Raw genomic sequence first — 15782 nt, 5'->3', positions numbered from 1 at the left:
CTCTGACCTGTCTTTGGGACCCGGCACTTCCTGTCTCTCTCTCCCACCGGAGCTGTGGCCTCGTCCTGCTAACTCCCCCTACCTCCCCCCGGGTAACCCAGGCTGGGCTGCTATGTGAGACAAGGCAGCAAAGCGCAGGACAGCCCGGCTCAGGTGAGGTCTTGGGCCACAGGCTCCAGCAGAGAGACCAGGGAGTGGTGGGGGCGGTATAGCGATTGGAGAGAGCGGGGCCTAATGGGGCAGTGTGGGTGGTCTGGGACACCTGGGTGAGTTATCCCAGCTCTCCACCTCCGGCAGTCGCGGAACCCCTGATCGCAGAGGCCATTTTTTCCCGCGATCCCCGTTATAACGCGGTCACATTATGTGGACCCCAAGCACCGCGTTATACCTGTTTCCCTCGCCATTTTTATTACAATATTATACATAGCTAATTTTAATGGTATGAAGCAGGGGGTCTCCGGAGCTTAACCGCGTTAGGCTAGGCTCCCAGTGGTCACGTCGGTGCGCACTCCACCAGATACCTCTATCGGGCAGGCCCCAGGAGCTTTGTGTGTGTGGGCGCTCTCATATCGGGATGGCGTATCCGCTGGCAGGAAAGACAAGAATTTCGTCTTCCTGTGCGGCGACGCGATCATGTGGTGTGCGGGTAGCCAATGGCAGGGCAGATGGTGTGGACCAATAGGGTTGCCGCGCATCCCATCGCTCCACAATAGACTGCAGATCGCGGCTTTCACCCGTGCACGCGTCGCCAGGCCCGCGTGCGCAGCAGTGACCACTGGGGCCGAGGCCTTAGATTCAGCTCCTGGGACACCCTGCTCCCCAAAATACTGACCTCCATAGATCGGACCCAACTTTGCCGTGACGGATATCACTTGTGCTTCAGTCTCTTCCCGGAGGGCGCACGGCCTGGTCTCATCCTCCCATTGTATATGACAACAGATTACATTCTTCCTGTGGATATTCAAAGCAGCAATGTCCTGCCTAACTTACCTGTAAAGGTAAGTGTGTGTTTAAAGGTATTTAACTGGCCATGATACAATGACACGGCGGCTTCCTATTTGACCCAGGGCCCCCGTGAGATTTGGTGACCATATTGTTTTAACACCAGGGGGTCCCCAGAGCTGAAAATAGCGAGGGTCAGTTCTAGAGGACCCCATGGTTTCCGTACTGTAAAAAAGACGGGGGGGAGGGGAGGCCGGGGCAGTTACAGAAAAACACAAACGGGCCCGGTTAGTGCTTAGGGAGCTAGTCCTGTCCTTGGCCGGTTTAGTCTCTGTTTGTTTGTTTTTTTAAACTTGTTCTTTATTTGAATTTTTGGTGAAAAAGTGGTGGGAGGGGGTACAGAAAATAAAATGTTACTTTAAGTTACAAACATCCCTCACTCATAGCAGGAAATTTAACTCACGGGCAACGCCGGGTCTCTCAGCTAGTAATACAATACAAAAAAAATGACAAATACAAAATATCAAATGATAGAAGACAGAAAATGAAGAAGAAAAAAAATACACGTAATTTGCCTTTATAACATTTCCCACATTTTGGATGTCAGCTAATAAACAGTATATTCCATCTCTTGCTGGAATAAAAATACCTTTCCGGGTCTACTTTGTTGTTTTGAACAATTTCAAACCACAATTCGCTTAGATTGCGTAAATAATTATACCTTTAACCTGTGGCTTTTCTGCTTTGTTATTTCCTAGTCTCTCTTTTAACAGGTCCAGACATTTGGAGAAAGGATTGTCCTCTTTGTCCTGAACTGTCTGGTGTTGGGCTTTTTGGAGAATAGTGCTACGGAGGACGGAGTGTGCTTCTTACCCCACCCCGCAGAGGAGCAGGCCAGGATACTTTGGCACAGCGGGGAGGCTGCGGCGTTTTACACCTACAAAAACAAAGGTGATCGCATTAGTCTAGAGTAGAACATCAGTCTATATTGGCGTCTGATTTTCCTGGCAGGGCACACCGAGCTCAGATCCATTTCTCTGACACTATTATAGTAGGACATATAGTAGGACATAAAGCTTAAGGCCGAGCTCGTACACGCCGCTTGCTCGCGAGAGTGCGAGGTCTTGCTGCAGTAGCGCACGCCATCTGTGCTCATAGTGTTGGAGGCGATGGTTGGGGGGGAAGGCGTGGCTGTGACGTCACGGAGCTGGTTCGCCGTGATTCGCTGAACCGCTCACATGACGCGCCCGTGATGCGGTCGCCGCTTGAAAAGACACATTTTTTTCGTCTTTTCAAAAAGCGGTTGCTCCGTCGTGCACAACTGCAGTCCTCAAGCAACCCCCCACCCCTCCAACAGGTCAGGTTTTCAGGATATCCCAGCTTCAGCACTGGGGTGGCTCAATGAGTCCCAGCTTCAGCACAGGTGCCTCAATCAGAGGCTCAATCTTCGACTGTGCAAAAGTTGGGATATTCTGAAAACCTGTCCTGTTGGGGGGGGGGGGATTGAGGACTGGAGTTGAGCACCCCTGGTTTAAGATATCATCATGCACAATGTTTGAAGTGCAATAAAAACCAGATCTTCGCTGCTGAAGTGCACGGTGATGTTCATGTGTCTTTGCCAGTGAGGACTGCGATGCCGTGGCAGAGAAGGGGTTAAGGTCGGCCCAAAATCTCGAGAGAGAGCCTGGCAAAAGATTGATGTCAATTATCATTTAGGTTCCAAAGAGGTAGGATGCCGAGACCTGCCTCCTTACCCAGGCATTTAATAATGGACCACTACCTGCCCGGCATGTTATGGTTACTGCACCGTCCCACCCTGTACTGTTACTGCACCGGCCCACCCTGTACTGTTACTGCATCGTCCCATCCTGTATTGTTACTGCACCGTCCCATCCTGTACTGGTACTGCACCGTCCCATCCTGTACTGTTACTGCACCGTCCCATCCTGTACTGTTACTGCACCGTCCCACCCTGTACTGTTACTGCACCGTCCCACCCTGTACTGTTACTGCACCGTCCCACCCTGTACGGTTACTGCATCGTCCCATCCTGTACTGTTACTGCCCCGTCCCATCCTGTACTGTTACTGCACCGTCCCACCCTGTACTGTTACTGCACCGTCCCACCCTGTACTGTTACTGCCCCGTCCCACCCTGTACTGTTACTGCACCGTCCCATCCTGTACTGTTACTGCACCGTCCCACCCTGTACTGTTACTGCACCGTCCCATCCTGTACTGTTACTGCCCCGTCCCACCCTGTACTATTACTGCACCGTCCCATCCTGTACTGTTACTGCACCGTCCCATCCTGTACTGTTACTGCACCGTCCCACTCTGTACTGTTACTGCCCCGTCCCACCCTGTACTGTTACTGCCCCGTCCCACCCTGTACTGTTACTGCACCGTCCCATCCTGTACTGTTACTGCACCGGCCCATCCTGTACTGTTACTGCACCGTCCCACCCTGTACTGTTACTGCACCGTCCCACCCTGTACTGTTACTGCACCGTCCCATCCTGTACTGTTACTGCACCGTCCCATCCTGTACTGTTACTGCACCGTCCCACCCTGTACTGTTACTGCACCGTCCCATCCTGTACTGTTACTGCACCGTCCCATCCTGTACTGTTACTGCCCCGTCCCATCCTGTACTGTTACTGCACCGTCCCATCCTGTACTGTTACTGCACCGTCCCATCCTGTACTGTTACTGCACCGTCCCATCCTGTACTGTTACTGCACCGTCCCACTCTGTACTGTTACTGCCCCGTCCCACCCTGTATTGTTACTGCACCGTCCCATCCTGTACTGTTACTGCCCCGTCCCATCCTGTACTGTTACTGCACCGTCCCATCCTGTACTGTTACTGCACCGTCCCACTCTGTACTGTTACTGCCCCGTCCCACCCTGTACTGTTACTGCACCGTCCCATCCTGTACTGTTACTGCACCGTCCCACTCTGTACTGTTACTGCACCGTCCCATCCTGTACTGTTACTGCACCGTCCCATCCTACTGTTACTGCACCGTCCCACCCTGTACTGTTACTGCACCGTCCCATCCTGTACTGTTACTGCCCCGTCCCATCCTGTACTGTTACTGCACCGTCCCATCCTGTACTGTTACTGCCCCGTCCCACCCTGTACTGTTACTGCACCGTCCCACCCTGTACTGTTACTGCACCGTCCCATCCTGTACTGTTACTGCACCGTCCCATCCTGTACTGTTACTGCACCGTCCCATCCTGTACTGTTACTGCCCCGTCCCACCCTGTATTGTTACTGCACCGTCCCATCCTGTACTGTTACTGCACCGTCCCATCCTGTACTGTTACTGCACCGTCCCATCCTGTACTGTTACTGCCCCGTCCCATCCTGTACTGTTACTGCACCGTCCCACCCTGTACTGTTACTGCACCGTCCCATCCTGTATTGTTACTGCACCGTCCCATCCTGTACTGTTACTGCACCGTCCCATCCTGTACTGTTACTGCACCGTCCCATCCTGTATTGTTACTGCACCGTCCCATCCTGTACTGTTACTGCACCGTCCCATCCTGTACTGTTACTGCCCCGTCCCATCCTGTACTGTTACTGCACCGTCCCACCCTGTATTGTTACTGCCCCGTCCCATCCTGTACTGTTACTGCACCGTCCCATCCTGTATTGTTACTGCACCGGCCCATCCTGTACTGTTACTGCACCGTCCCATCCTGTACTGTTACTGCACCGTCCCATCCTGTATTGTTACTGCACCGTCCCATCCTGTATTGTTACTGCACCGTCCCACCCTGTACTGTTACTGCACCGTCCCATCCTGTATTGTTACTGCACCGGCCCATCCTGTACTGTTACTGCACCGTCCCATCCTGTACTGTTACTGCACCGTCCCATCCTGTACTGTTACTGCACCGTCCCATCCTGTATTGTTACTGCACCGTCCCATCCTGTACTGTTACTGCACCGTCCCATCCTGTATTGTTACTGCACCGTCCCATCCTGTACTGTTACTGCACCGTCCCATCCTGTACTGTTACTGCACCGTCCCATCCTGTATTGTTACTGCACCGTCCCATCCTGTACTGTTACTGCACCGTCCCATCCTGTACTGTTACTGCACCGTCCCATCCTGTATTGTTACTGCACCGTCCCACCCTGTACTGTTACTGCACCGTCCCACCCTGTACTGTTACTGCACCGTCCCATCCTGTACTGTTACTGCACCGTCCCATCCTGTACTGTTACTGCACCGTCCCATCCTGTACTGTTACTGCACCGTCCCATCCTGTACTGTTACTGCACCGTCCCATCCTGTACTGTTACTGCACCGTCCCATCCTGTATTGTTACTGCACCGTCCCATCCTGTATTGGTACTGCACCGTCCCATCCTGTACTGTTACTGCACCGTCCCATCCTGTATTGTTACTGCACCGTCCCATCCTGTATTGTTACTGCACCGTCCCATCCTGTATTGTTACTGCACCGTCCCATCCTGTATTGTTACTGCACCGTCCCATCCTGTACTGTTACTGCACCGTCCCATCCTGTATTGTTACTGCACCGTCCCATCCTGTACTGTTACTGCACCGTCCCACCCTGTACTGTTACTGCACCGTCCCATCCTGTATTGTTACTGCACCGTCCCATCCTGTACTGTTACTGCCCCGTCCCATCCTGTACTGTTACTGCACCGTCCCATCCTGTATTGTTACTGCACCGTCCCACCCTGTACTGTTACTGCACCGTCCCACCCTGTACTGTTACTGCACCGTCCCATCCTGTATTGTTACTGCACCGTCCCATCCTGTACTGTTACTGCACCGTCCCATCCTGTATTGTTACTGCACCGGCCCATCCTGTACTGTTACTGCACCGTCCCATCCTGTACTGTTACTGCACCGTCCCATCCTGTACTGTTACTGCACCGTCCCATCCTGTACTGTTACTGCACCGTCCCATCCTGTATTGTTACTGCACCGTCCCATCCTGTACTGTTACTGCACCGTCCCATCCTGTATTGTTACTGCACCGTCCCATCCTGTACTGTTACTGCACCGTCCCATCCTGTACTGTTACTGCACCGTCCCATCCTGTATTGTTACTGCACCGTCCCATCCTGTACTGTTACTGCACCGTCCCATCCTGTACTGTTACTGCACCGTCCCACCCTGTACTGTTACTGCACCGTCCCATCCTGTACTGTTACTGCCCCGGCCCATCCTGTACTGTTACTGCACCGTCCCATCCTGTACTGTTACTGCACCGTCCCATCCTGTACTGTTACTGCACCGTCCCACCCTGTACTGTTACTGCACCGTCCCATCCTGTACTGTTACTGCACCGTCCCACCCTGTACTGTTACTGCACCGTCCCATCCTGTACTGTTACTGCACCGTCCCATCCTGTACTGTTACTGCACCGTCCCATCCTGTACTGTTACTGCACCGTCCCATCCTGTACTGTTACTGCACCGTCCCATCCTGTACTGTTACTGCACCGTCCCACTCTGTACTGTTACTGCCCCGTCCCACCCTGTACTGTTACTGCACCGTCCCATCCTGTACTGTTACTGCACCGTCCCATCCTGTACTGTTACTGCACCGTCCCATCCTGTACTGTTACTGCATCGTCCCATCCTGTACTGTTACTGCACCGTCCCATCCTGTACTGTTACTGCACCGTCCCATCCTGTACTGTTACTGCACCGTCCCATCCTGTATTGTTACTGCACCGTCCCATCCTGTACTGTTACTGCACCGTCCCATCCTGTACTGTTACTGCACCGTCCCATCCTGTACTGTTACTGCACCGTCCCATCCTGTACTGTTACAGCACCGTCCCATCCTGTACTGTTACTGCACCGTCCCATCCTGTATTGTTACTGCACCGTCCCATCCTGTATTGTTACTGCACCGTCCCATCCTGTACTGTTACTGCACCGTCCCATCCTGTACTGTTACTGCACCGTCCCATCCTGTACTGTTACTGCACCGTCCCATCCTGTATTGTTACTGCACCGTCCCATCCTGTACTGTTACTGCACCGTCCCATCCTGTACTGTTACTGCACCGTCCCACCCTGTACTGTTACTGCATCGTCCCACCCTGTACTGTTACTGCACCGTCCCACCCTGTACTGTTACTGCACCGTCCCATCCTGTACTGTTACTGCACCGTCCCACCCTGTACTGTTACTGCACCGTCCCACCCTGTACTGTTACTGCACCGTCCCATCCTGTACTGTTACTGCACCGTCCCTTCCTGTACTGTTACTGCACCGTCCCTTCCTGTACTGTTACTGCACCGTCCCACCCTGTACTGTTACTGCACCGTCCCATCCTGTACTGTTACTGCACCGTCCCACCCTGTACTGTTACTGCACCGTCCCATCCTGTACTGTTACTGCACCGTCCCATCCTGTACTGTTACTGCCCCGTCCCACCCTGTACTGTTACTGCACCGTCCCATCCTGTACTGTTACTGCACCGTCCCACCCTGTACTGTTACTGCACCGTCCCACCCTGTACTGTTACTGCACCGTCCCATCCTGTACTGTTACTGCACCGGCCCATCCTGTACTGTTACTGCACCGTCCCATCCTGTACTGTTACTGCACCGTCCCATCCTGTACTGTTACTGCACCGTCCCATCCTGTACTGTTACTGCACCGTCCCATCCTGTACTGTTACTGCCCCGTCCCATCCTGTACTGTTACTGCACCGTCCCATCCTGTACTGTTACTGCACCGTCCCACCCTGTACTGTTACTGCACCGTCCCATCCTGTATTGTTACTGCACCGTCCCATCCTGTACTGTTACTGCACCGTCCCATCCTGTACTGTTACTGCCCCGTCCCATCCTGTACTGTTACTGCACCGTCCCACCCTGTACTGTTACTGCACCGTCCCATCCTGTATTGTTACTGCACCGTCCCACTCTGTACTGTTACTGCACCGTCCCACTCTGTACTGTTACTGCACCGTCCCATCCTGTACTGTTACTGCACCGTCCCATCCTGTACTGTTACTGCACCGTCCCACTCTGTACTGTTACTGCACCGTCCCATCCTGTACTGTTACTGCACCGTCCCATCCTGTACTGTTACTGCACCGTCCCATCCTGTACTGTTACTGCACCGTCCCATCCTGTATTGTTACTGCACCGTCCCACCCTGTACTGTTACTGCACCGTCCCATCCTGTATTGTTACTGCACCGGCCCATCCTGTACTGTTACTGCACCGTCCCATCCTGTACTGTTACTGCACCGTCCCATCCTGTACTGTTACTGCACCGTCCCATCCTGTATTGTTACTGCACCGTCCCACCCTGTACTGTTACTGCACCGTCCCATCCTGTACTGTTACTGCACCGGCCCATCCTGTACTGTTACTGCACCGTCCCATCCTGTATTGTTACTGCACCGTCCCATCCTGTACTGTTACTGCACCGTCCCATCCTGTATTGTTACTGTCCCGTCCCACCCAGTATTGTTACTGCACCGTCCCATCCTGTACTGTTACTGCCCCGGCCCATCCTGTACTGTGACTGCACCATCCCATCCTGTACTGTTACTGCACCGTCCCATCCTGTATTGTTACTGCACCGTCCCATCCTGTACTGTTACTGCATCGTCCCATCCTGTACTGTTACTGCACCGTCCCATCCTGTACTGTTACTGCACCGTCCCATCCTGTACTGTTACTGCACCGTCCCATCCTGTACTGTTACTGCACCGTCCCATCCTGTACTGTTACTGCACCGTCCCATCCTGTACTGTTACTGCACCGTCCCATCCTGTACTGTTACTGCACCGTCCCATCCTGTACTGTTACTGCACCGTCCCATCCTGTACTGTTACTGCACCGTCCCATCCTGTACTGTTACTGCACCGTCCCATCCTGTATTGTTACTGCACCGTCCCATCCTGTACTGTTACTGCACCGTCCCATCCTGTACTGTTACTGCACCGTCCCACCCTGTACTGTTACTGCATCGTCCCACCCTGTACTGTTACTGCACCGTCCCATCCTGTACTGTTACTGCACCGTCCCATCCTGTACTGTTACTGCACCGTCCCACCCTGTACTGTTACTGCACCGTCCCATCCCGTATTGTTACTGCCCCGTCCCACCCTGTACTGTTACTGCCCCGTCCCATCCTGTATTGTTACTGCACCGTCCCATCCTGTACTGTTACTGCACCGTCCCATCCCGTATTGTTACTGCCCGTCCCACCCTGTACTGTTACTGCACCGTCCCATCCCGTATTGTTACTGCACCGTCCCATCCTGTACTGTTACTGCACCGTCCCATCCTGTACTGTTACTGCACCGTCCCATCCTGTATTGTTACTGCACCGTCCCATCCCGTATTGTTACTGCACCGTCCCATCCTGTACTGTTACTGCACCGTCCCATCCCGTATTGTTACTGCCCGTCCCACCCTGTACTGTTACTGCACCGTCCCATCCCGTATTGTTACTGCACCGTCCCATCCTGTACTGTTACTGCACCGTCCCATCCTGTACTGTTACTGCCCCGTCCCATCCTGTATTGTTACTGCACCGTCCCATCCTGTACTGTTACTGCACCGTCCCATCCTGTACTGTTACTGCACCGTCCCATCCCGTATTGTTACTGCCCCGTCCCACCCTGTACTGTTACTGCCCCGTCCCATCCTGTATTGTTACTGCACCGTCCCATCCTGTACTGTTACTGCACCGTCCCATCCCGTATTGTTACTGCCCCGTCCCACCCTGTACTGTTACTGCCCCGTCCCATCCTGTACTGTTACTGCACCGGCCCATCCTGTACTGTTACTGCACCGTCCCATCCTGTATTGTTACTGCACCGTCCCACCCTGTACTGTTACCGCCCCATCCCATCCTGTACTGTTACTGCCCCGTCCCATCCTATACTGTTACTGCACCGTCCCATCCTGTACTGTTACTGCACCGTCCCATCCTGTACTGTTACTGCACCGTCCCATCCTGTAGTGTTACTGCCCCGTCCCACCCTGTACTGTTACTGCACCGTCCCATCCTGTAGTGTTACTGCCCCGTCCCACCCTGTACTGTTACTGCACCGTCCCATCCCGTATTGTTACTGCACCGTCCCATCCTGTACTGTTACTGCCCCGTCCCACCCTTTACTGTTACTGCACCGTCCCACCCTGTACTGTTACTGCCCCGTCCCATCCCGTATTGTTACTGCACCGTCCCATCCCGTATTGTTACTGCCCCGTCCCACCCTGTACTGTTACTGCACCGTCCCACCCTGTACTGTTACTGCCCCGTCCCACCCTGTACTGTTACTGCACCGTCCCATTCTGTACTGTTACTGCACCGTCCCATTCTGTACTGTTACTGCCCCGTCCCATCCTGTATTGTTACTGCACCGTCCCATCCCGTATTGTTACTGCCCCGTCCCACCCTGTACTGTTACTGCACCGTCCCACCCTGTACTGTTACTGCCCCGTCCCACCCTGTACTGTTACTGCACCGTCCCACCCTGTACTGTTACTGCCCCGTCCCACCCTGTACTGTTACTGCACCGTCCCACCCTGTACTGTTACTGCACCGTCCCACCCTGTACTGTTACTGCCCCGTCCCATCCCGTATTGTTACTGCACCGTCCCATCCCGTATTGTTACTGCCCCGTCCCACCCTGTACTGTTACTGCACCGTCCCACCCTGTACTGTTACTGCCCCGTCCCACCCTGTACTGTTACTGCACCGTCCCATTCTGTACTGTTACTGCACCGTCCCATTCTGTACTGTTACTGCCCCGTCCCATCCTGTACTGTTAATGCCCCGTCCCATTCTGTACTGTTACTGCCCCGTCCCATCCTGTACTGTTAATGCCCCGTCCCATCCTGTACTGTATATTTCCTTGTGTTTTGTCTCTTAAATGTTTTCTTCTCTTTTCCTCTTTAACGTGGAAGCGCTTTGAGGGAGAAAAGCGCGATATAAGTAAAGTTATTTTTAAATAGAAGCGGAAATCTACGCTCTTAATGATAAATAAAAATGAAAAGCGCCTGGTTACTCCGACTGCCATTACACTCTATCCGCGGAGCACTGCGCCGTTTTAACGCTGCGGCTACGGAATGATCTTCAAATGACCTCTGTTGTCCGATAATGACATGTTTTCCGTGCTCCGGAGCCGCTCGCCGCTCACAGAACACGGCACAAGTGCCACATTCCTGCTCGGTGCTGTCAGTGTTTTGAACAAACAGGGTCAGTTTTGGCAGCGAGTTGGACCCTGACACACCCTGTGCCAAGGCCGGCATTAAAGCAGCAGAAGTCAGTCCCCCCTGCGGACGGCTAGCCCTGCGATGAGAATATATACGCAGCCTGCTGATTTGGCCCAACCACAGAAAACAGGTCCCTCTCTTAACCCTTTCACTGCCAGTAACGCCGGCCGTTCTGAAACTGGAGGGTTCATAATATGGTGTGTTCCCTCTCTTCTCATTCCTGGCAATTTCATTTGACTTCTTTGTTGATATTAAGCCTTTTCCACCTAGAGAGACGGCAAAGCCAGCGGTTATATTCACATACCTTCGTATACTAATGGGTGCACCGACGAAATGCATCCTCCTAGAACCAGAGGTGCCAAGCTATTTTGCCCGTCCAGCCACAGCCCTAAGTGTTCCTGGTATCGTTACTCATCCCCTGCCCTGAACTGCTTACAAAGTAATATCATCAAGAGAAATGCTTAAATAAAACAACCCAATGCGAATGGCACCCCCCTACCCCCCTGCCTTTGGATACCTTAATGCAGGGGGGCTCAAACTCCAGTCTTCAAGTCCCCCAACAGGTCAGGTGTTCAGGATATCCCTGCTTCAGCACAGGTGGCTCAATCAGTCTCAGTGTTCGACTGAAGCAGGGATATCCTGAAAACCTGACTTGGAGGGAGGGGTGTAAGGACTGGAGTTGAGCCCCCCTGCATTAATGACTGTAAGCATCTAATTAAAAAAACTCTCAGAAAAGAAAAATGTGTTGATGTTTTGTGGGTTCCTCGCACACAAACAAACATTGCAAAATACAGCATTAACATGGCGACAAGTACACAGTGAGGCGCCCGATGTCCGAGAAGGCCGCTGAAACCTTTGCTTCTTGTACAAACTCAGGCAGCCTGTGTAACCGCAGCAGCCAGTGTTACCTGCTCCCCATCCTGGACACGATGTTTGTCCGGAGAACGTGGAGGCGTCGTGGCTTCGGGACAAAAATGTTGCAAGATTACTGCCGGCGGTTTGCAAAGGAAGTTATCCTGGGGATCAGCTGCCCTATATCCCCTGCGATGTATCAAGGTAAGATCGCCTGGGAACCCGAGATCCCCGTGCTAAATAATGCACAATCAATCGTGTGCCGTGAAAGAGACGCGGCAGGATACAATGCGTTCCGGTGACACCCTTCCAAACATTCCAAACTGAACACAATGTTTCCAAATCTGCCTACTCCATTTCCGCCCCCGCTGTTTACAAATTCAGAGGGATTTTGGAGATTAGACGCATTTTGAAATATGGAGGGTTGGCCATTTGAGCCAATCAATAATCAATCCACGTGTAAGGGATCGATGCTTGATGCAGTAGGTCACGAAAAATAGTTCTGACCGGTTATACCAATCCTGATTTGTAATATGCATTGTTTGTCATGGAGTGCCATACAGTGATAGTGTTGGTGGTAACCTAACTCTTGAGTGCCTGGAAGTGCCATACCAGCCTCCAGACCCTGGGGGCTTTGTACTAGGTATATCCCTCCCCCCCCCCCCCCCTGGACCTGTCCGTGTCTCACATTGCAGCCATGTGATTGCTTTTCTGCTTCTAGTCTGTCATAAATTCTTCCTGCATCGTCCGGAGGAACAAGATCGCCTGTGGGAGGTGGAGGCTCCGGGGGACTGGTGCCAGCGGGTCAATATCTGGTTACGGATACAACTGGGAGAAGCGCCAGAAGACCCAAAAGTAAGTGAGCCCACTCCGGTTACAATATTAATCTCCAGCCACTTCCGTCCCATGATTGTGGGCAGCGCCATTTTTCATTCCCTCCATTTTTTTCTATCCCCGTGCCGTTGTATTTTTACTTTTTGCTATGACGGAATAAGATGGAGTCGGTAACAAGTCGCCGATTGTGCGCATTCTGTGAGGGCTCTTTAAAAAAATGGCCGTTCTTGTCCGTTCCCCGCTAAAAGTTTGTAACTCGGCCCTCATCACTGCGGCTTTGGAATGGCTGCCGCGTTCTTGGCACAGTGCGGCCCCCCGCGCTAGACACTAATGAAACAGTACATGCGGCTAACATCATGACATTCGTCTTGTGCCGAGCTCTCCTTCGGAAAGCTTTTGACGTCATTAAATGTCAATGTGTTAGAGAGGATTTGATAAGGAATCGTTTCATTGGGACCCCAATATTCATGGCTAATTGGGAGTGCATGTGAGACGGCCCCCGCTGCATGACCCTGACACCTAGCTGTTAGATATGGGCGAGGCACCCGGGATCTCGCTGTTGGAGGGGACACTGTGTGGCTGTGGGGGGCGGGTGCTGATGGCTCTTTAAACCCCTGCAGCTTAACAGGAGGAGGCGAAGGAGAAGCCAAAGTGAACTCGTAGAAGAATCCGTCGCCAAGCAGATGAAAACAAGCTAAGACCCCGAAAACTCAAGCCCACCCCCCTGTCCCATCGCGTTCCGGGACGTCCAACTGAACTGTGACCTGCTGCCCGCACAAAGGGCAAAAAGGATAAATATATAGACAACACACATTTAATACATAGGAATTAAATACAATGTTATTTAAAAAATAAAGAAACCGTGGGGGAATTTTACAGTATAAATTGCCATTTTCAAATATAATCCAAAACAAGCGGACCTTTAACGAGACCAGAACCCACATATTAGAAGCAAAAACAAAACACTGGTCTCAGTGAGCATGTCGGCGATGTACATTATTGGTGCTATTAAAAATAAACTATAAATACATATGTACTGTGTCTATTCTGAGGAAGGTGCACAGCGACCTCTTGTGGTGAAGTGATAGTATGCGTTCTGTGGAATAATGTATCTGGTCATGTGATCCCGGACAGCCAAGCAATGCAATGACCAACGAGATGGGCAGATAATCCCGGACAGCCAAGCAATGCAATGACCAACGAGATGGGCAGATAATCCCGGACAGCCAAGCAATGCAATGACCAACGAGATGGGCAGATAATCCCGGACAGCCAAGCAATGCAATGACCAACGAGATGGGCAGATAATCCCGGACAGCCAAGCAATGCAATGACCAACGAGATGGGCAGATAAGCGCATTCACAGGGTCCGCACTTTGACGCACTTAAGGCCGGGTCCCCAGTGGCCGCTAGGGCCCGCCACACACCAGAGCACAGCCCTCTGTGGGGCAGGCCCCAGTCGGCGTGTGTGCGTCCACGTACAAGGCGCAATGCGCGACCGCCGTGGCCAAAAGACAAGATGTTTGGCGCGGCAGCCACATGACATCATGGCCGCCCCCCCCCGCCACGCCCCATCAGATCTCCTGCTCTCCACTGTAAGCGCAGCTGCAGCCCACAGGTCGTGGCTGAAACGGGTGCACGCGCTGCCAGACGCTCCGGCGCGCGTGCTGCCAGGCGCTCCGGCGCGCGTGCTGCCAGGCGCTCCGGCGCGCGTGCTGCCAGGCGCTCCGGCGCGCGTGCTGCCAGACGCTCCGGCGCGCGTGCTGCCGTGACCACGGGCCGTAGCGTCAGGTTGTTTAATCAGACAGAGATGCTGCTGCTGGAGGATGAAATGCTAATAATTCCTGAGGGTGATGTATAGGTTGCAGCTGTACGAAGTTCTCCGCTTCAGCACAAAAGAAACTACGTGTCGCGTGGTACGTTATTATAAAGCCACCTTGTGAGGTGCTGGTCCAGTTTGAATTGGATCTGGGTGGAACCCCATACTTTTGGGGAGGTCACTTTGGTCATTATTAGAACACCACAAACTGGACTTAAGCTGTCAGGCGTTATCTTGTGAGGGGTCTTCTCCGGTATAAAGATCTTTTTGTAATAAATACAGTTCATGGGACTATATGCAGGACGTGTCTGGGCAGACACCTTCCTCTATCCCTGCGCCAGAAAAGCGGTTAAGTGATGTCATCTAATATGATGTCAGTGATATGGTTACTATTGTTAACATTTGTATCTTTTATACTATTGGCAATATCTCCCCGCTTAATGTTCTGGCCTTTTCCTTAAGGCCTTAGTCAGCACCGCAGAGGTTAATCAGTCTGTGACACAAATGGAAGCATTGTGTGTTCATTGGCTTAGCTCAAGGGCGGCCAACTCCAGTCCTCAAGGGCCACCAACAGGTCAGGTTTTCAGGCTATCCCTGCTTCAGCACAGGTGGCTCACTGAGAACGTTAAGAGTGAAATCTCAAGTTCTATAGGTGCAAACTCTGCAAGTGTGCTGCTAGTTTCTCTGGCCATGAAGAGGTTAAACATGTGTACCACCCTATACCAAAGTGCTGAGCCACCTGTGCTGTAGCAGGGATAGCCTGAAAACCTGACCTGTTGGTGGCCCTTGAGGACTGGAGTTGGCCGCCCCTGGCTTAGCTTGATACCAGGTGGCCTTGCTGGTTCCTCTGGCAGTGAAGAGGTTAAGTGTGTTGTAGGCACGCGACCTTCCTGTAACTCGAAGCGCTACTGACAAAAGCAGCGCACTTTCGCATTATTTTAGCAGAACCTTTTCCTATTAACGCATTTGCTGCCGGAAGTGAATTTCTACTGTGAACACACATAGTTGAGAGTAAGCTCTTCAGGGCAGGTTTTATGCTGCTGTGTGTAACAGTCAGTAAACTTGCAACTAAACGCAGACAAGTG

At 52.6% G+C, this 15782-nt stretch overlaps 1 protein-coding gene across 1 annotated transcript in view; it reads left to right on the top strand.

Moving 5' to 3' along the window:
* Window positions 1-13906, top strand: part of LOC142468752 (protein FAM169B-like) — a 28702-nt gene extending 14796 nt beyond the window's left edge. Inside the window, exons 5-8 of the mRNA XM_075575255.1 lie at window positions 1716-1893; window positions 12069-12248; window positions 12766-12899; window positions 13499-13906. Coding sequence (XP_075431370.1) covers window positions 1716-1893; window positions 12069-12248; window positions 12766-12899; window positions 13499-13576 — 570 coding nt within the window. The 3' untranslated portion in view covers window positions 13577-13906. The remainder of the gene's footprint in view (window positions 1-1715; window positions 1894-12068; window positions 12249-12765; window positions 12900-13498) is intronic.
* Window positions 13907-15782: the final 1876 nt, after the last annotated feature.

This window comes from Ascaphus truei, chromosome 18 (genome assembly GCF_040206685.1).
Source record: "Ascaphus truei isolate aAscTru1 chromosome 18, aAscTru1.hap1, whole genome shotgun sequence".
Lineage (NCBI taxonomy): Eukaryota > Metazoa > Chordata > Amphibia > Anura > Ascaphidae > Ascaphus > Ascaphus truei.
This window is presented reverse-complemented; position numbering and strand designations above follow the sequence as displayed.